The sequence below is a fragment of the Coptis chinensis genome, chromosome 8 (genome assembly GCF_015680905.1).
Source record: "Coptis chinensis isolate HL-2020 chromosome 8, ASM1568090v1, whole genome shotgun sequence".
Taxonomy (NCBI): Eukaryota; Viridiplantae; Streptophyta; class Magnoliopsida; order Ranunculales; family Ranunculaceae; genus Coptis; species Coptis chinensis.
In genome coordinates this window covers 73,281,913-73,301,324 of record NC_141463.1, presented here as the reverse complement: position 1 = coordinate 73,301,324, position 19,412 = coordinate 73,281,913, and the positions used below count along the sequence as shown (strand labels likewise).

At 39.9% G+C, this 19,412-nt stretch overlaps 1 protein-coding gene across 7 annotated transcripts; it reads left to right on the top strand.

Annotated features, from left to right (window-relative positions):
- Positions 1–5,483: 5,483 nt before the first annotated feature.
- Positions 5,484–19,010, top strand: LOC147482899 (F-box/LRR-repeat protein At3g58900-like). Of its 7 annotated transcripts, none has more exons than XR_015205117.1 (6): positions 5,485–5,933; positions 6,084–7,061; positions 7,194–7,361; positions 7,461–7,764; positions 8,327–8,476; positions 9,171–9,588. XR_015205117.1 is itself a non-coding variant. In XM_086578132.1 (5 exons), the coding sequence occupies exons 2-4, from the start codon at positions 6,090–6,092 to the stop codon at positions 7,743–7,745; spliced, it is 1,425 nt and encodes a 474-aa protein (XP_086434258.1). In that variant the 5' UTR covers positions 5,484–5,933; positions 6,084–6,089; the 3' UTR covers positions 7,746–7,764; positions 11,481–11,621. The 7 variants fall into 7 exon arrangements, 5 of the variants coding, with proteins under 5 accessions (XP_086434258.1, XP_086434257.1, XP_086434256.1 ...); XR_015205116.1 differs by having other exon boundaries at positions 8,327–8,994; XM_086578132.1 differs by lacking the exons at positions 8,327–8,476; positions 9,171–9,588 and adding an exon at positions 11,481–11,621 and having other exon boundaries at positions 5,484–5,933.
- The last annotated feature ends 402 nt before the right edge of the window (positions 19,011–19,412 follow it).

The window sequence follows — 19,412 nt, the reverse complement described above, 5'->3', positions numbered from 1 at the left end:
CCTCGGCTGGGAATTCTGCCAGGAATTCTGCCATAGCACAATGCCTTCTCTGTTTGTCGACGGTACTCTATGTCATTATGAACTCAAGACTACCGCCCACTTCAACATTCTTCCTGACTTTTCCGCTTTCAGGGCCTGTTTGAGTGGTAAATTTGTCACCACCACTACCGAGTGAGCATCGAAGTACGGTTTTAGTTTCAAAGCTGAGAAAACCAACGCCAGAGCGAATTTCTCGATCCTGCTATATCTGGTTTCTGCATCTAACATGGTTTTGCTCTGAAAATACACCGGCCTCTCTATCTTGTCCACCACCCTTATCAACACGGAGCTGATTGCGTACTCCGACACCCCCAAGTACAGATACAGTTTTTCTCCTTGCCCTGGTCGCGACAAGATAGGGGCTCTTCCCAAATAAACCTTTAACTCCTGGAAAGCTTTTTCACACGCCTCGGTCCATTGAAGTCCGTTGTTTTCCATAAAGAGCGTGTACTGAGGTCTACACTTGTCCGAGGATTTTGAAATGAATCTGTTGAGCAGCGATTCTTCCGCCAACCTCGGACCTCTTTCACATCTGGGGTGATTGCATCTCTACCAAAGCCCCCGATGCGGTCGGATTTGCTTCTATTCAGCGGTATGTGGCGATGTAACCCAAGAACTTTCGGCGTCACCCCAAAGGTGCATTTGTCGGGGTTCAACATCAGCTTGTATGTCCGTAATATTGCAAAGCGTCTCCTTCAATCCCTCCGGATGTTCCTCCTCGGTCATACTCTTTTCCACCATGTCATCTATGTAGATTTCCATTCCCTTCGATCTTGCTCTCAAACATCTTCTCGCCTATCCTCCGAAGGTAGCCCCGGGCGTTCTTCAAGCCGAAAGGCATTCGGTATAACGATAAACTCCCCTCTACTATAAACGCGGTTTTGTCTTGGTCCGACTCATACATGAACACCTGATTGTATCCCATAGATCGTCCATGAAGAAGAACTTAAACTCCGCTGATCCGATCCACCAACTTCGTCTATCCGGCATTGGGTAACAATCTTTTTGGACATTGTAAATTGACATCCGTGAAGTCGACACACATTCTTACTTTTCCATTCTTTTTGGAACGCGACAATGTTGGAGAGCCATTCCGTGAATTTGCATTCGCGAATAATCCCCGCTTTCAACCTATGTATCTCCTCCGGTATATCCCTGCGCATACTGCGGCTTTAAGCCTCTCATTTTTTGCGGATGGGCTTGGCCCTTCTCTCATATGCAACCTGTGACAAGCAAATTCTGGATCCAGTCCACCGGATCCTCCACGGACCATCGCGAACACATCGTTGTTCTCAATCAACAAAGGCGGTCAACTTTGCTTTCCAACTCTCCGTCATCGGCCCCAATAGACACCGGTTTCTCCTCCTCTCCGGTACTACGTTCATCTGTCTCCACCTCATCCATTGTCTTCGCCCCTGGCAATCGCTCTGCGGGACCGTTACGCGATCTGTGATTGCTTCGCCCGTGTCCGCCCTCTTTCCAGCCCGCATGCGTGCTTGGCGGATCAACTCTCGAACCACCACGGTGTATTCTTTGAGCCGCGGCTTGGTCTCCTCTTATCTCATTACATTCCTCCCTTTAGTCGGGAAGCGGATCACTTGATAGTAGGTGGATGGAATTGCCTTCATCTTGTGAATCCATCTCCTTCCCAAGATGGCATTGAATTGCGATGTGGAGTCCACAACCATGAAAGCGGGTGAACACCGTTACCGGACCTCGCAGATTCTTGGTAGCTCCGGTTCCCTATGGGTTCGGTCATGCTACCGTTGAATCAAACAGATTGGTCAGGGGAGGCTTCAATTGTTTCTTCTCAATATTCATTTCCTCCATAGCACCGCTAAACAACAAATCAACCGAGCTTCCGCAATCTATTAACACCCTCTTCACCATGTAATTACCCATCGCAATTGTTATCACCGGTAGCATCCTCGTGGGGAGATTACCGCTTCGGATCCTTTTGGTGAGAATTCTATCCTACCATCCCCTCCGTGGCCCCGGCGGCTGGTCGCGGAATGCTTTCGAGACCTCATTTATCTGGCGTAAGGGATTTGGGCGTCCTCGACTTTGTCGGTGAGCATTCCTTCCCTCTTGTTTCCCCCACTGAAAATGACATTGATGGTTCCTAGGATCCTCGCTACGGCCGGCGCTTCTTTGACGGATGTGCCTCCCGATGATGAACTCTTCAAACCCCTTTTCTATCATTCTCTCTACCAACCATCGCAAAGCGAAACACTTTCATTGGTTACGTGGTTTGGATCGGTGGTACGCCAGCGAAAGCGGCTTCTCTTCCGGTTCTAGGGCGTTGCTTTACCGGACCTTCAAAATACTGCATCCCTTTGATTAGCGGCAATATCTCCTCTAAAGTTTTGTTCAAAGGAGTTGTCGCTATATCCGGTATGGTTTTCTCTCGCGAGTGTCTCTCCTCGCTATATCTCGACCTCTCGACTTTGTGTGTCTCTTCCTGTAAGATCCCCTTCACGGGCGCGGCCTTTCCTCCTCGTCTTTCGGTCGTTACCCTACACTATGCACCGATTTCTCCGTCTTCCTAGGCTCCTTAGTAGTTCTCTGCGGTATATCCTCATATCGTATGTATTTCTCGACCTTTGGATCGCGGCATGTAACGTCGCGGATTGACCGATTTTGGACCTGATTCATGGACTCTAGTACCTCGCTTCAACCCATCTTTGGAATGCTATTCTTTGCGGTGTGCTCATCAAATTCTCGACTCAAGCGTCTCCTCCTTGAACCTACACAAAAATTCCCTCGGCGTCTCGGCGGATTTCTGTTTGACATTGAAGAGGTCCGCGATATCCACTATTCTCGTTTTCGATGAATGAAATGGTCCACGAATGCCCTGCTCCAAATCCTCGAACTTCTTTATCTTTAGCGGCGTCAATCGGTAATACCAATCGAAGCTCCCCGCTTCGGACTAGCGGAAACATCATGCGCGTGAGTCCGTCATACTTACTCTCTTGCCTCTTGGCGGCATCTGCTGCCTAAAATGGTGTAAGTGGTCCGGGATCACCCTTCCGATCATATCGCTCGAACCACCGGTTGCGTAAACCTCTTTGGTACCTCGAATTCCAAAGCGAGAATCCATAGCGGAGTTCGATTAAGTCCGACTACTACCTTCCTCACCACCCCTTGGCTTTCTTTTTCCGCCGTCCGACTTATTTTCTATCCTTTTCAATCATCGCTGGATCACCTCGGCATTGACTCCCTCGGATCACCTCTTGGCCCCGAGGAGGCTTCCTCGCTCTGTTCCCCATCTCGCTATTCTCCGGCTCTCTAGTCCCTCCCTCTTTGTGTAGTTTCCCTTTCTCTTCTAAGATCTTCATTCTCCTCCCTCAATCTCGCTACTTCTTCCCCGCAAGAGTCACGGTTTGCCTCTGCCGTCGGCGTCTTGAACTTCCTCTCGGTGTTTCTTCCAACTCCACACTTTCGAGCCTCTCCCTCATCGATTCCCTCTCTCTTTTTTTTTGGTCTCCCTCTCCCTTTCTTAGTCATCGTTGCCATCCTATAACCGCTTTCTTCTTGTCTCTAAACCGTGGGTCACTTTCGTGTGTCCCCGGTGGCGGTAAATGTATAATCAGATTTTACAACCTTTGAAATCCCTAGGTAAACCTCGATCTTCTGACCTCTTTCTTCTCTCTCTCTCGGTTTTCTTTTTTTCTTCTTTTCTCTCTTTCTCTCTCTCTTATACTCCTAACTTAAGCGCTTCGATTCCACGATCTCCACCTCACCAGTTTCATAACAGCTAACCGTCCACTCTTGCCTCTCAAATACAGGTGGCCTATATCCTGTACTCTCACTCCCTGGTTTCTTAAGTTACCTCGGTCTTTGAGACATGTCATCCCCATGGTCATGAATTTGGTAGATACATTTTGTTTTCTTACAGTCTCTCACACCCCTATGTCTCAGCTCATATGCTTTCATTTTCCTCCCTGATTCATCTCAGTGTGAAGATGTACGGTCCAGCAATTGGGCTTAATGGTCCAAGTGGAAGGCAATTTATAAATTTTCTCTATAACTTGCCTAATGTTGAATCTATTTCCTTTCTCCAAGTAAGTTTTAGTTTACTCATTTTCCTTTTTAGTTTCTAATTCCTACGTTTCATGTCATAATTTTTATAAACTTATGATTTATTTTAGGGTGAACTAGTGTTACCCCCAACTAGATAGCCAATTAGGATTTCCCTTTTTAGATGGGAAATTAGGGTCTCCCTAAAATACACACAAAAAAATTTGGTCAACCCACTTTGATTTTTTTTTTTTGTGTGTATTTAGTGGAGACCCTAATTTCCCATCTAGTAGAATCCTAATTGGCTCATCTAGTGGGGGTAATACTAGTTAACCCTTTATTTTATTTTATTTTTTCTTTTCAAACATAGGGAATGAAACTGCTTGATTTTAAGGGACATGGTCGGATAATTGGAAAGACTCCCTCTTATTTTCTGTCTCACCTGAAGGTAGTCGACATCAAATGCTTTTCAGGAAACACAAATGAGATGTGGTTTGTTAAATTTTTGATGAAAAGTGCAAGAGTTGTGGATAAACTGACTGTCAAAATGACAATCTCGCACGGTATTAAAAGGACGGATATCGAAAAGTTACAGAAGCTTGCTAGAGACTCGAATTGTGTGTTGGAATTAGAATAAAGGATTATTTTGCAGTCGTGTAACTACCAATTTCCATATTGAAACATATTTATCTTTCCATAATTTCACGTCAGTTTTTATCCTTCATAACTTTAACACTTATTTGAAGGGTTATCTGTTTATTAAAGTGTCACTTAAGTCATATGGTAAAAATCTTGGTGTAGCTTAGACCAGCTCTGGTGTGGTGTGATATAATTCTCAATTGGATGCCGCGTTTTAGACTTTTAGTGAGTCTGGACTTACATTATGCACTCTTGCCATAAAATACAAATATTAATTGGTGTGCGTTTATTTTTTGGATTGTTTGTGGCAAAGCTTTGTGGTCGGTTGGCAGATTCTTGAGTTGTGTTCTATATGGATCATACCCCTTTATAATAAGCCAATTAGGATTTCCCCCTACTAGATGGGAAAATTAGGATCTCCCCCAAATACATACAAATAAAACACAATCAACCCTTTTAGATTTTAGTTGACTTTGGAACTGCTCAAGAGTTCAAGGTAACTTAAGGTGATCATGTTTTGGCGTTGGTGGAAGCAGTATGTAGAAAGATTGAGAGCCACAAAGGCAAATGCACCATATGGGATTCTTAGTTGAGACATAGCATTTGTGGGTGTTGTGACTATAGTACAAAATATCGTGTTGTAATAGTATAAAATATCGCGATAAATATCAAAATTTCAGCAAAAGATATATAAATATTGTGATAAGTTTATAGATATATACAACTACAAATATTAGTGATATGTCAATGATATTTTTGATATTTTTGATATATTATGATATATTGTGATTTGGTGATATTTTATTTAGATAATAATTTTATTTAATATTTACCATTATATTTTAAATAAATATACATGATATATCAATAAATATCAATAGTTTAAATATATCTATCCCGATATTTGTATGTAAAATATCCCCCAAAAGTTTTTTTTTTTTTTTTTGGATAAACCCAAATAGGTTTTTGAGTTGTGAGTTCCTGTGACAGACTTGTTAACCTTGTGTTTGTTTGAACTGTTTATCTGAACTTCTGAAAAAGAAAAATAAATAAAATAACGATTGCAAATTCAGTCTTTCCTCCCTTCTCCTTCTCGCTTCCCGCTTTCGTTATTGGAGCCCATTTCTGGCGCGCTATTTTCGTCCAGTTTCTCTTTACCTTCCCCAGTAATCACTCTCTCTCTCTCTCTCTCTCTCTCTCTCTCATTTGGCAATGATCGTCTGAAGAAGTCATAGGTATAACTCTGAAACTTCATTTTGTTCTTTCTTTCTAACGCATACATGTCTAACTGCGTCCACACATATATATGTTTGAATGAATGCCTAAGATAATTTCTTAGTGACTACTAACTGAGTTTATTATTTTTTCCATTCTTGATATTGCAGTATATCATGGATGAAAATGCTTCAATGGAAAATTCTAAAATGAAAAAAGTATTTCAAGGACAAAGTAGCAGAGAGATTGGTGATAGAATCAGCAATTTACCTGATAATATTATTCATTACATCCTCTCCTTGCTTCCTACAAAATATGCTGTTGGTACTAGTGTGTTATCAAATAGATGGAAGTGCCTTTGGACTGGAATCCACAATCTTGACTTTTGTGAACAGCTTTCATATTCCAAATCTAGAGCAAGAAATAATTTATTGAAAAGAAAGCAGATCTTTATTGATTTTGTAGACAGAGTGCTGCCTCTCCTTGATGTTTCGAATATAATCAAGTTTAGCCTTAAGTGTAGAGAATTTGATGCAGCTCACATTATCCGCTGGATCACTACAGCAAAAAAGTGTAATGTTGAAGAGCTCCTTTTAACTATTTCACTGAACTGCCGTTACGTGTTCCCCCTTTGCCTTTTCACCAGTGAATCTTTGAAGGTTCTGGAAATTGGTTCAGAGCGGTTCTCGAAAACAGAAACTGTAGTTTCGATCAGTATTCCTTCTTCGTTTTGTTTTGCAACCCTTAAGGTTCTGCGTCTTCAATATATTACTATCTCTTTTGACCGGTCCCTTCAGAAAGTCTCCTTAAGCTTCCCTACAATGGAAGAATTCATTATAAAGGGTTGTACTTGGTTGGGAATCAAGAACATTGACATTTCTGCTCCCAAGCTTCAGATGTTAACTATAGACGATGGGTGGACTAGCAGAAGTTTTCGTGATTGTGAAATAAAAGTTTCTGCAGAGAGTCTCATGTCATTGCATTTCAGAAGTCGTCTTTGTTATAAGTATTCTCTACACGACCTGTCATCTCTTGTTGACGCATTTATTCATCTAACTTGTTATAATGGAACTGTTAAGCGTCTGGGTCCACTCCTTAGAGGGATCTTTCACTTAAAGAATCTGCACTTAGCTGTAGCTAGTATTCGGGTATGTTTCTGGTCTGTGTATTCTAAGTTGTCTAGATTATATTAGAATCATTCATATCACGTAAGGCAAATGCATCTGGTTTTTAGATTTTTGTCGATTTCAAGTACTGATACTTTTGTTTGGTTTTTCTAGACTCTCTCGCACCCCAATGTATCAGCTCATATGCGTTCACTTTCCTTCTTGACACATCTGAGTGTGTTGATGTACGGATATGGAATTGGGAGCACTGGTGCAAGTGGAAGGCAATTTGTAGATTTGCTGTGCAACATGCCTAATATTGAATCTATATACTTTCCCCATGTAACTTTTTATTCTATTTGTTTTCCTTTTAGTCTTTAACTTATTCATCGTCATGACTACATGCTTCTGATTCTTTTGTTGCTGCTTGTTCAAACATAGGGCATAAATGAAATTCCATTTAGTGGACATGGTCAAATAATTGGAACAACTCCAATATGTTTTCTTTCTCACCTGAAGTTAGTTGACATCAAATCCTTTTCATGGAAAAAGAATGAGATGTGGTTTGTCAAATTTTTGATGAAAAGTACTAGAGTCGTCGATAAATTGACAATCAAAGTGACAACGTGCCCACATTTTTTGAGCCGGTCCAATATAAAAATGGGGGATATTGAAGAGTTACAGGTGGTTGCTAGAGACTCAGATTGTGTGTTTGACTTGGCATAAAGCGTTGTTTCGCAGACTTGTAAGTGCCAATTGGTTTATCAATCCTTTTTTTATTTAGTTTTCCTATCCTTTGTTTTTTCATGTGAATTTTGTCCCTTTTTGTTTCAGCATATGTATAAACTATAAAGGGCTGTGAGCTTACTTTTTAGATATGCTTCTGTTTGCTAAAGTCTCACTTAAGACAGATATGGTAACCCTAGAGTTCAAGTTCAGAATCCAGAATTCCAGACCAACCCTGCTGTGGTGTAATGTAAATTTTACGTGGATGATTCGTAGAGCTGAGTTTGTCTGAACTCTCATTATGCCCTCTTGCCATATAATAGTAGCATTATGTGGTGCGGTCTCATCCCTTAGGTGGTTTAGCAAAGTCCAATCTTAGGCGTTACCTGGCGGATTAATTCTCCTTGAGAAATCAACGTGGAATATTAAGTCACCTGCCAGTAGTCATGCTTTCTCTGCTTCCTGTAATAAGACTACTATAGATTTGATTTCTAATTCATTAGAATGGCAACGTCCATAGATTTTCTAGTACGAGAAATATGGTTCACCTTTATAATGTGGTGCTTTGAGTTGTATTTCAGGGAACATGTTTGCAATTTAAGTGGCAGTGGTTAATCTCTTGGAGTTACTCAGGAGTTTAAGGTAACTAAAGTGGGCCTTGGTGATAGTGGAAGCAATATGTACTATGCAGGAGGTCTCAGTAACTAAAGCTGATGGTCTTGGCGTTAACGGTATGTACTAATGTAGGAGGTCTCAGTAACTAAAGCTGATGGTCTCTCGTTAGTGGAAGCAGTATGAGAGAACCCGACATCTAAAGAACATTTTGTCCGAGAACAGAAGGCACCATATTAGATTTCTGGGGTTGAAGACTTGCTTTTATGTTGTAAAATTTAGAGCGATTTTTTTTCTCCATTCACACTAGTGTTACCTAGGAGTGTAGGGTCTTGTTGTCTTCCCTCAAACCTTTGAACGAAACTTAAAATTTTGATCACATTCCTCATTGATTATCTGTGAGACAATGAGAATGTAAATGAATTGTTCTCTGTTGTCACTGGGTCTACGTTACTTGGTAACCCTCGAGACTCGAGTTGAAGTTCAGACTACAGACCAACTCTGGTGTGGTGTAATGTAAATTTCATGAGGATGATTCGTGGAAGTGAGTTTGGTGAACTCACATTATGCCCTCTTGCCACATATATGTGGTGCGATTTGAAGCGAAGGCAAAGCTTAGGCCTTACCTAGTCACCTGGTGGGTTATTTGACATTAAATTTTGTCACCTATGCTAGTAGTTATCCTTTTCTCTGCTTCCTGTAATAAGACTTACAAATTTTATTTCTAATTCATTAGAACGACAACAGCCATAAATATTCTTATGTTAGAAATATGGTGGTTCACCTTTATAATGTGCTCTCAGTGTATTCCAGGGATCATGTTGGCATTGTCAGTGGCAGTGGATTATGTTGGAGTTGCTCAAAAGTTCAAGGTAACTAAAGCTGTTGGCCTTCACATTAGTGGAAGCGATATGTACAATGTAGGAGGTCTCAGTAAGTGAAGCTGATGGACTGATGGTCTTGGCGTTAGTGGAAGCAGTATGTTGGTATCTGAGAACATTGCGTTCAGAGAGGCACCTTATTGGATTGTGGGGTTGAAGACTTGCTTTTATGGCGGTGTAAAATCTTTAGCTTGGTTTTCTCCATTCACAGTTGTGTTATATATGATGCATGTTTTACTGACAACATGAGAAAATTTCCTGTATTTGAACTCATTCAATATGGCCATATGCATAGTTCTGGCCTCATTGTCATCTTCCAAACGCTTGAGCAAAACTCATAAATTTGATCACATTTCCTTGTTGATTATCCGTGAGACGACGAGAATGCAAATGCAATTGATTTTCTGTTCTCACTTGGTCCACATTATCAAGGTGTAGAAACTAGAAACCAAGGAGTTTGACTTTACATTTTGTGTCCCAAAGAAAGTTGTGTATGCCTCCTGGAGACAGGAAATTAGCCCAAAACCAAATAAAACTGTTTTTCCCGCTTCGTTCGCGCTCATTTTTTCACTAAAAGACTTTCCCGCCCTCTTTTAAACAGTTTCCTCTTTACCAAGGGATGTCCATCTTGCCCAACCCAAAACCCGAACAAAATACCCGCACTGAATTGACAAAATCCAAACCCGAACTCAAACCGAAATACATAGGATGGAGTTTGGTCACATTTTCTAAGCCCGGACCGACTTGAGAATTTAGCCCTAAATCTGTTAAAACGGTTAAAACCCGAAACCGAATCTAGACCGAAACCGAACCCCAAATCCGATTTCAATTGCATGCTACTAATCCCATATAAAAGAATGAGTTAGATAAATATTTGGATTATGATCTCATTCATGTTTACAATGATGAGTTATTTAATATATTGGATTATGAAACAATTTATGTTGGGATTTCCAATTTTTTAGTAATTGCACGTGATCATGTGTTTATAGTTCATTCCGAGTTCATCAATTTTTAAATCATATCAAATAATTATGTCCGAATATAGGTGATAATTACTTCCAAATTCATTAGAAGTTTTATTTTGTTTGAAAGATTGATGGATAGCCGAAGAAAGAATAAAATATAGATATATATTTCAAATAAAGTTTTTTATTGTTTTCTTTCTTCATTTATACCGGGTTTTATTCTATCCGAAATTCGAACCCAAGCCTGATGGATACCCGAAATATAGGATTAGAATAGGGTTTGGTCACATTTTTCAACAAAAGACGGCTCAATCCGAATCCGACCCGAAAACGGGTCGGGTTTGGAAAACCGGTCCGGTTTGGATGGACATCCCCGTCTTCTCTCAAATCTCTCTTCAAAAACCATAAGCATAGTCGTGATTCGAACGGAACCGGTGAATTTGGTTTTCAAAAAACATCGAACCGAAATATGAAATTCGAATTATCAAATTCGAATACAACTTAGAAATTTAATGAAACCGTTCCGAAAATTGAAAGAACTATGGGCATAAGTGCATAACTATATAAGGTAAGACTCTCAAATTCATACCTGTCGCATCCACACATATACATTTTTTGAATTAATGCATACCAAAATGAATGACTACTATACCATTGTCCAGTTTACGCCGCCCACTACATCAGTTATGACAACTCCATATAACACCATACTTCACAAACCTTTTGCCTTGAGTTTGAGTTAGGTTGCGTTTAGAAATATTCGAACAACACATTTTTTTTTTTACTTTCTTAAAAACTTTTTAGGGGTTGAATGTATGTTTTGGGATTATTATTCAAAAGGTTGATACATTGGTACACATGTAAGTTTTGTGAGCGATAATATGTGTAGGTGTTTTTCCTTGAGAAACCATGAATTGCAAGATTTAAACCATTTTATATGTTTTATTTGGAAATTTTAACACTGCCCATTTTAGTTTATATTGTTGCGTCGAGGTTACAGGAGTTTTAGATTTTCTTTGTAGGATTAATCAACAAGTTTTTTTTTTTTTATTATTATTATTATTATTATATTTTGGGAACATGCTAGGTAAGGCTGATACTTTGGTAAAAATTTTCTGAATAATCTGTATTGGTTAGTTATCCTTTGGAAACCTATCAAATGTTAAACTATGTCTTTTGAAGTTTTTTCTAGGTTTCATGTGTTTTCATTGTTGCAATATTTGGTCTTTGCTCGCATTATTCTATTAACGTCTTTTCTGGTGTTGATATTGCAGTATATCATGGATGAAAGTGATTCATCAGAAAATTCTATAGTGAAAAAAACATTTGAAGGGCAGAGTAGTAGTGAGATTGGTGATAGAATCAGCAATTTACCTGAAAATATTCTTCATTACATCCTTTCCTTTCTTCCTACAAAATACGCTGTTGGTACTAGTGTATTATCATCAAGATGGAAGTACCTTTGGACGGGAATCCACAACCTTGACTTTTGTGAACAGCTTTCATATTCCTCCTCATTTGCGAGAAAGAACATATTGAGAAGAAAGCTGATCTTTATTGACTTTGTAGACAGAGTGCTGCCTCTCCTTGATGTTTCAAATATACTCAAATTCAGGCTCTCATGTATGGAATTTGATATATCTTACGTCAACAAATGGATCTCTACTGCAATAAGGTGTAATGTTAATGAGCTCATTCTCTCCATTAATTTGGACCGTCCTTATGTGTTCCCCTTCTGCCGTTTTAATTTTGAATCATTGAAAGTTTTGAAACTTGGTACTGATTGGGCTTCTCAAACAAAAATGTATGTGTCGGTGAACATTCCTGATTCGACTTGTTTTCCAAACCTCAGGGTTCTGCATCTTATATTTATCCCTGTTTCTAGTGAGCAGTCGACTCAGGATGTCTATTTAACTTTCCCTATTCTAGAAGAATGCCTCTTGGAGGGTTGTACATGGTTGGGCATCAAGAACGTCCACATTTCTGCTCCCAAACTTCAGAAGTTAAAAATAAAAGACTGGTGGAATGTTGGTTTACGTGATTGCAAAGTAAAGATTTATGCAGAAAGTCTTGTATCACTTGAGTTAGAAAGTTGTCTTTCTTACGAGTATTTTCTATGCAACCTATCATCTCTTGCTAATGCATTTCTCCATTTAAGTTGTTCTAATGAAACTGTTCCCAATCTGGGTTCACTTCTTAGTGGGATCCATAATGTAAAGGATTTACAACTAGCCGGTAAAAGTATTCCGGTAAGCCTCCTTTTGCCTTTCCTAGCTTGTCTAGATTCTCATAGAGTCATTAATAGCATGTGAGATGAATAACTGTTGTATTAAGTGTTGTCAATTTCCGATACTGATATTTTCGGATTGGTACTTCTAGATTCTCTCTCATCCAGATTTATCGGCTCATATGCGTTCACTTTCTCGCTTGACTTGTCTGAGAGTGAAGCTGCGTGCTTCAGGAATTGATGCTCCTAGTGGAAGGCAACTGATAGATTTCCTCTGCAACATGCCTAATATTGAATCTATGTTCTTTCCCAATGTAAATTCTGGATTCTATTTCATTTGTCTTTGAATTTGTAATGCATTAATCTTCTTGTCATCACCATTATAAACTTCTGTTTGTGTGTGTGTTTTCAGGGAATTAAACAAGTTGCATTTAAAGGACATGGTCGACTAATGGGAACAACTCCACGTTCTTTTTTGTCACACCTGAAGTTAGTTCACATCAAATACTTTACGTGGAAAAATAATGAGATGTGGTTTGTTAGATTTTTGATGAAAAGTGCAAGAGTCATGGATAAACTGACTATTAAAGTGACAACATGCCCACATTTCCTGGGGAAGTACAATATGGGAAGAAGTGCTCCCGAAGAGTTACAGTTGCTTGCTAGAGATTCGAATTGTGCATTTGAGTTCATATAAAGTATTAAGGTTAAGACTTGTAAGTACAAAGCTTAACCTGTCCTCTCTATTTCCCATTCCATTATTACAGTTCATTCCAGTTTTTTCCTGCCATGCAGGGTTTTCTACTGTACTGTTACAATTATTTTCATTCAATGAAGTGTAAATGTAAATTCCACTGCGATTATTGGTGGTATGGTGGTAATTTAAGTTTCTAACTTACTCACTATTCCATCTTGTGATATACTTTTAGCATTTAGCTCTTTGGTCTCCTCAGATTATTAACCAAGTCCATGGGTTGGTTTTTTACTCACATGGTAGATTGACTATTCATTAGAACATCAAATGTCATGCTTTTTACTGGTTGATGAAATTTAGTATTTCAACAAGAGTTTTTCATTGTTTATAGAATCAATATCAAATAAATTCTGACGATTGTACATGGAGTTACGGATATAATAAATGTTTTTTATGCATAGGTCATTGTAGAGAAAATTTCTGTTTCTCACGGTCGGGAAAGCGCCTTCGATAGAAGCAGCGACTTCGCCACTACTCAGATACAAAGAAAGGCGCCAGGCCATGGCTTTTAATACTGTATAGGCCGAAGTCTTTTTTAATTCTGAGAATCGCGATTTTTGGTTTTGGTATAAAACAAAATCAGTTTTTGGAAAACCTAACTTTTCCAAAACCAAGAAAAGAGTGATTACAAGAGAACAATTCTTTGTGAGTTGAGTGTTCATTCTTTTGAGTGAATTGAATTGAGAGAGACTTGTGTCGGTTACTCGGACATCTAGTAAAGCTTGGAACTCGCGATTGTGGAAGTAGGCAAATTGCGAACCACGATATATCTCTCGTCTTGTGGTTTGTTCTTCTTTTACATTGATTGTTTTATTTCATATGCTTGTTATTTGATATTGAGAAGTGTTGGGATATTGCACGGAGGGTGTCAAGTCTTGTCTATTGAGAAAGATCAATCTTTGTGTAGGATTGATCCGTTTGGTAATGGGTAACGTTGTTTAATGATTAATTATTCACAACAATTGGTATCGGGGCGTAGGTATACCACTAGGATTTTGAGTTTAGTACTAAAATTTGTGTAGACAAGGTGTTCGATTAAATTCGAGGTGAAACTGTTTCTTTTTGAGTTATTGTGTGTAACTTGAAAGATGGCTCCCAAGATGTCAAACGCAAAGGTTTGAATTAGAAGTTTAATGGGAAGAATAACTTTGGGATTTGGCAAGTCCAAGTAAAGGACATCCTCATCCAACAAAGGTTTTTAAGGCTTTGAAGGGATTAAATCTAAAGCGAAGTATGAGTAATGATGATTGGGAAGAGTTCGATCTTGGAGCTTGTTCATCAATCCGGTTATGTCTTGCTAATGAGGTCATGTATAGTGTGATGGGAGAAAATCGGGTATTTCTTATATGTATATGACCAAGAGCATGAGCGAACAAGATGTACCTTAAGAGTCTTTATCGGTACATGATGGTCGATGGTTCAACGATGCAAGAGCACGTGAGTGAGTTCCGTCGACGCCTAGCGGATTATTTGAATGTTGGTATGAAGATGGATGATGAGGATCAAGCGGCATGTTTAATATTCTCCTTGCCGAAAGCTATGAGCATCTAATGACTACATTCATGAGAGAGAGAAGTCGCCGATCTTGACGAAGTTGAGTGCTCTTCTTTCTTATGAGTTAATGAAGAAGAACACGTGTAGAGAATAGCATTGATGCAAGTCGGGGGGCTAGTGGCAAGAACGTAATTATTCAAGTAATGATAATTCTAGGTCCAAGTCAAAGAAGCCTTTAAAACATGTAAGTGCTACAATTGCAATGAAAAAGGACATTACGCAAGTAATTGTCCCCACCAAGAAAGAGAACAAGAGATGGTGGAAAGAAAGGTAAAGGCAAAATTTGAGGCAAATTATGCCGTGGCTCTGAAGAGGATGAGTTAGATCTTTGTGTGTCCACACAAGACTATATGACCGAGAGGTGGATTCTTGATTCGGATGTTCCTATCATATGTGCCCTAATAGAAAGTGGTTTACTTCTTATGAGAGCATTGATGGTGGTTCCGTTTTTAATGGGTAATGGCGTTGCTTGTAAGGCGGTAGGAATTGGAACTATGGGTCAAGATGTATGATGGTGTAGTGAGGACTCTAACCGATGTGAGACATGTTCGAGCTAAAGAAAAGTCTTATTTCTCTTGGTACCTTGATTCCAAAGGCCACAAGTTTGTGGGAGAAGGTGGAGTCCTAAATATTGTTAATGGCTCTTTAATTGTTATGAAGGGTCAAAAATATGGAACCTTGTATACTACGATTGGTAGTACGGTGATGGCGATGTAGCGGTGGGTGCATGAAGTAATGATCGAAAAGTGCACTAAGATGTGGCATATCGTTTAGGGCATATGAGTGAAAAGCGGTTTGTCCGAGTTGTGCGTTTGGGGTTCTTGAAGAACAGAAGAAGCCAAGTATGGGGTTCCGCGGAGCATCAAGGTCTATGGGAAATCAGTCTCGACAAAGTGCATCCTTGATTATGTGCATACGGATGTTTGGGGACCTCGTGGTGGCTTCAAGGGAGGTAATCGCTATTATGTCTCATTCATTGATGATCATACTGTATGTGTGGGTGTATATGATGAAATGAAAGATGAAGTGTTTGAGACATTTAAGAAGTGGAAGGCAAGGGTTGAGAATCACGGATAGGAAGGTAAAGACATTACGGGCCCCGACAATGGTAGTGAAAGTATACCTATGGACCAAAAAGAACTACAGGGAATTGTATTAATCTTTGGACGGTCGAGCACGCCACGCGTGAGAATGGAATGGCAGAGAAGGATGAATAGAACTTTGCTTGAAAGAGAAGATGTTTATTGTCTAATTTTGTTTTGGTGTCCATGGCGTGTTAATGCACAATAGGTCACCAGTATTACCCGACTATAGATGCGCGAGGACACCTTATGAGGTGTGGTCGTAACCCAACGGTGATTATAGTATCTTGCGAGTGTTTTGGATTGACAGACTTACTACCATGTGAGGACGACAAGCTAGATCTACAAGCTAAGAAGGCCATATTCTTAGAAGTTTCGCCAAATGGGGTAAAGGGATGATTGTGGTGTCTAGAAGCCCACAAGTTCACAGAGATGTTACTTTTGATGAGACTTTGTTATCTTTCGATGAAAGTTCTTATAAAACGGGCGAGAATGGTGAGTCTATGAAGTTCGCAACCTCTTGCTCGAGTTGTTCGAACTCTGATGATTGGTTAGATCATGATGAGATACCACATCATGGGAACCACGCGACAACGGGAAGAAGAGCAAGAGCATCCCGAACTTGTAGTGGTGACCTAGCCACAGAGACAAGTTAAAGAAAAGCGGTGAAACACTATGGTTGGTGGATTTAGTGGCATACCTTGAAATATCGAAGATGATGAGCGGATAGCTTCAAAGGAAGTCGTTATGAGATTGGTTGGTAGCTATGCAAGCGAGATGGAATCTCTTGATAAAAATCACAACATGGGACCTAGTTTTATTGCCAAAGCGGCAAAAGGACTATCGGCGTGAAATGGGTGTTCGAGAAGAAAGAGGTCCTTCCCGATCCGACAAGATCGGGTACAAGGCAAGAGTGGTAGCAAAGGGTTTTTCATAAGGAAGGAGTTGATACAATGAGGTATTTTCCCCTGGTGGTCAAAACATTCCATCCATTCGTTGTTATTAAGTTTAGTTGCTCACTATTTGGGAGTTAGAGCAACTTGATGTGAAAACCGCTTTCTTGCATGGGGACTTGGAAGAAGAGATCTATATGAGACAACTGAAGGGTTTGTGGATACGAAAGAGAAGATTATGTATGCAAATTGAATATTTATGCGGGTTTCGCTTTGACACATTCATGATGCAACATGAGTACACCCGGCGAAGTATGACTCTTTTGTGTCTACTTTAGAAGGTTTCGTGGTAATGACTTCATCTATCTCCCTGCTTTATGTGGATGACATGCTTATTGCTTCCAAAAGCATGGTGGAGATAGACAAGTTGAAATCTCAACTTAGCTGCGAGTTTGAGATGAAAGACTTAGGTGGAGCCAAGAAGATACCGGGCATGGAGATTGATGAGATAGGAAGAAGCGGACGGATAGTTGTATCTCGGAAGAAATACATTGTGAAAGTAATTTCGATTTGGTATGGAGAATGCAAAGTCGGTTTCTACTCCTTTATTTCACTAAGTTCTCTCCTAGTTTTGGAGGAACAAAAGCATATGGCTAATGTTCTTATGCAAGTCCGGGTAGTTTGATGTATGCTATGGTGTGCAACGCCGGACATTTCCGCAGGCGGTTAGTGTTGTGAGCGTGTATATGGCAAATCCGGGAAGCGACATTGGGAGAAGCGATGAAATGGGTACTAAGGTACTTGAAGGGTACTTTGGATGTGGGATTAGCTTATGGTGGAGGCACTTGTTATGTCGATTGGGTTTGTGGATTGATTATCAGTGATCTAGATAGGCGACGATCGACCGGTTATGTGTTTATGATGCATGGTGCACGGTTAGTTGGAGGTCTATGCTTTACTGTTTTTTTTGCAGAGTATATGGCAAATTTGATGAAAGAGGCCTTATGGCTTCCGAGGTCTTCTAGATGATTGGGTATTGAGCGCAATTGTTCTTTGTATGTATTGTGATAGTCGAGTGCTATTCATTTGGCGAAGAACCAAGTTCATCATGGTCGGACCAAGCATATTGATGTCCGATATCACTTTATACCGGGATGTCGTTGAGGATGGTGATTAGCACTTTGAGAAAGTAGACACCCATGACAACCCCTGGCGATATGTCGGAAAGTTGTCACCGGAGTTAAGTTCCAACTTTGTTTGGACTTGCTCCAAATCCTACATGTTTGAAAGAGCCTGTGTGGGCATATTAGGCGGTTATTTCGGTAAGTTTGGATGTGATCTTCTTTGGATGTGTTCGGCTTGGTTTTATGTGTTAAAACCTCACCGAGGTGGAGAATGTAGAGAAATTTTCGTTTCTCACGGCCGTTTCGATGATTTAAGCGCCCGCTCAAAGAAAAGCGCCAGCGCCATGGCTTTAATATGCCAGCGCTTCAGTTTTTTGCGGGCCTCGCTACAGTAACCGCGACTTTTGGTTTTTTGGTATAAAACAAAATCAGTTTTTTGGAAAACCTAACTTTTTCCAAAACCAAGAAAGAGAGTGATTACAAGAGAACAATTCTTTGTGAGTTGAGTGTTCATTCTTTGTGAGTGAATTGAGAGAGACTTGTAATCGGTTACTCGGACATCTAGTAAAGCTTGGAACTCGCGGTGTGGAAGTAGGCAAAATTGCCGAACCACGATATATCTCGTCTTGTGGTTTGTTCTTCTTTTACATTGATTGTTTTATTTCATATGCTTGTTATTTGATATTGAGAAGTGTTGGGATATTGCCTGGAGGGTGTTGAAGTCTTGTCTATTGAGAAAGATCAATCTTTGTGTAGGATTGATCCGTTTGGTGTGGGTAACGTTGTTTCCGCAGTTAATTATTCACAACAGTCATAATCAGCTTTAAGTTGTATTTCAGGGTCTAGGTTGCAAGCTTCTCGTAGCAGTGTCTGCTCTTCAAAGTGCTGAAGACTTATTGCAGCTAAACAATTACCAAGGTCTTGCCAGTGGATCACTGGTCATGGGAAGAATTTTCTGGTCTTGATTCATTTTGATTTTTTTTTTTTGGAAAAGCGATTCATTTTGATTTGGTATCTCTATAGAGTCCCTTCCGGAGACCTCAATACATATGGTAACCCTTATATCTTGTTCCATCTGAGAGTGTTCAGAGGATGTAGTTTAATTCTGAGTCTCTTCCCTTTCCCGATGTAAGCTCCTGAGTGCTTATAAATACTATGCGGCTTATAACTTTTGATCCTCTTGTAACTACAATTCTTAAGTTCTGTTGTTCTTATGCATATTTGAATTGTTTTGCAAACTTCATTAGGACAATGTCTGTGGATTTCATAATTGTACAAAGGTATTTGGTTTGGCATTTCGTGTGGCTGTTAAGTCACAATGTGGTCTAAATTGTATTTTAGGAATCTTGTTGGTAAGTTTATGGTGGTAGTCAGCAATGATGGTTTTGCTCAAGAGTTGTCATCCGTAAACTAAAGGTAACTGAGTTAATGCCAGTGGAACTGTGGAAGCAACATATGAGTAGAACTCCTGTTTGACAGCAAACATAGTGTGTCATGTGAAGTTCAAATTTTGAAATTTGTTTGGGTCTTGGGTTGAGTTGGGATTTTACTTTCCATAGTGGCCATACAGTG

Excerpts from the sequence above, each read along its gene's own strand:
- LOC147482899 (XM_086578132.1), top strand. The coding sequence starts at position 6,090 with ATGGATGAAAATGCTTCAATGGAAAATTCTAAAATGAAAAAAGTATTT. Across the intron at positions 7,062-7,193 it reads TAGCTGTAGCTAGTATTCGG|ACTCTCTCGCACCCCAATGT; the intron begins GTATGTTTCTGG and ends TGGTTTTTCTAG. Across the intron at positions 7,362-7,460 it reads AATCTATATACTTTCCCCAT|GGCATAAATGAAATTCCATT; the intron begins GTAACTTTTTAT and ends GTTCAAACATAG.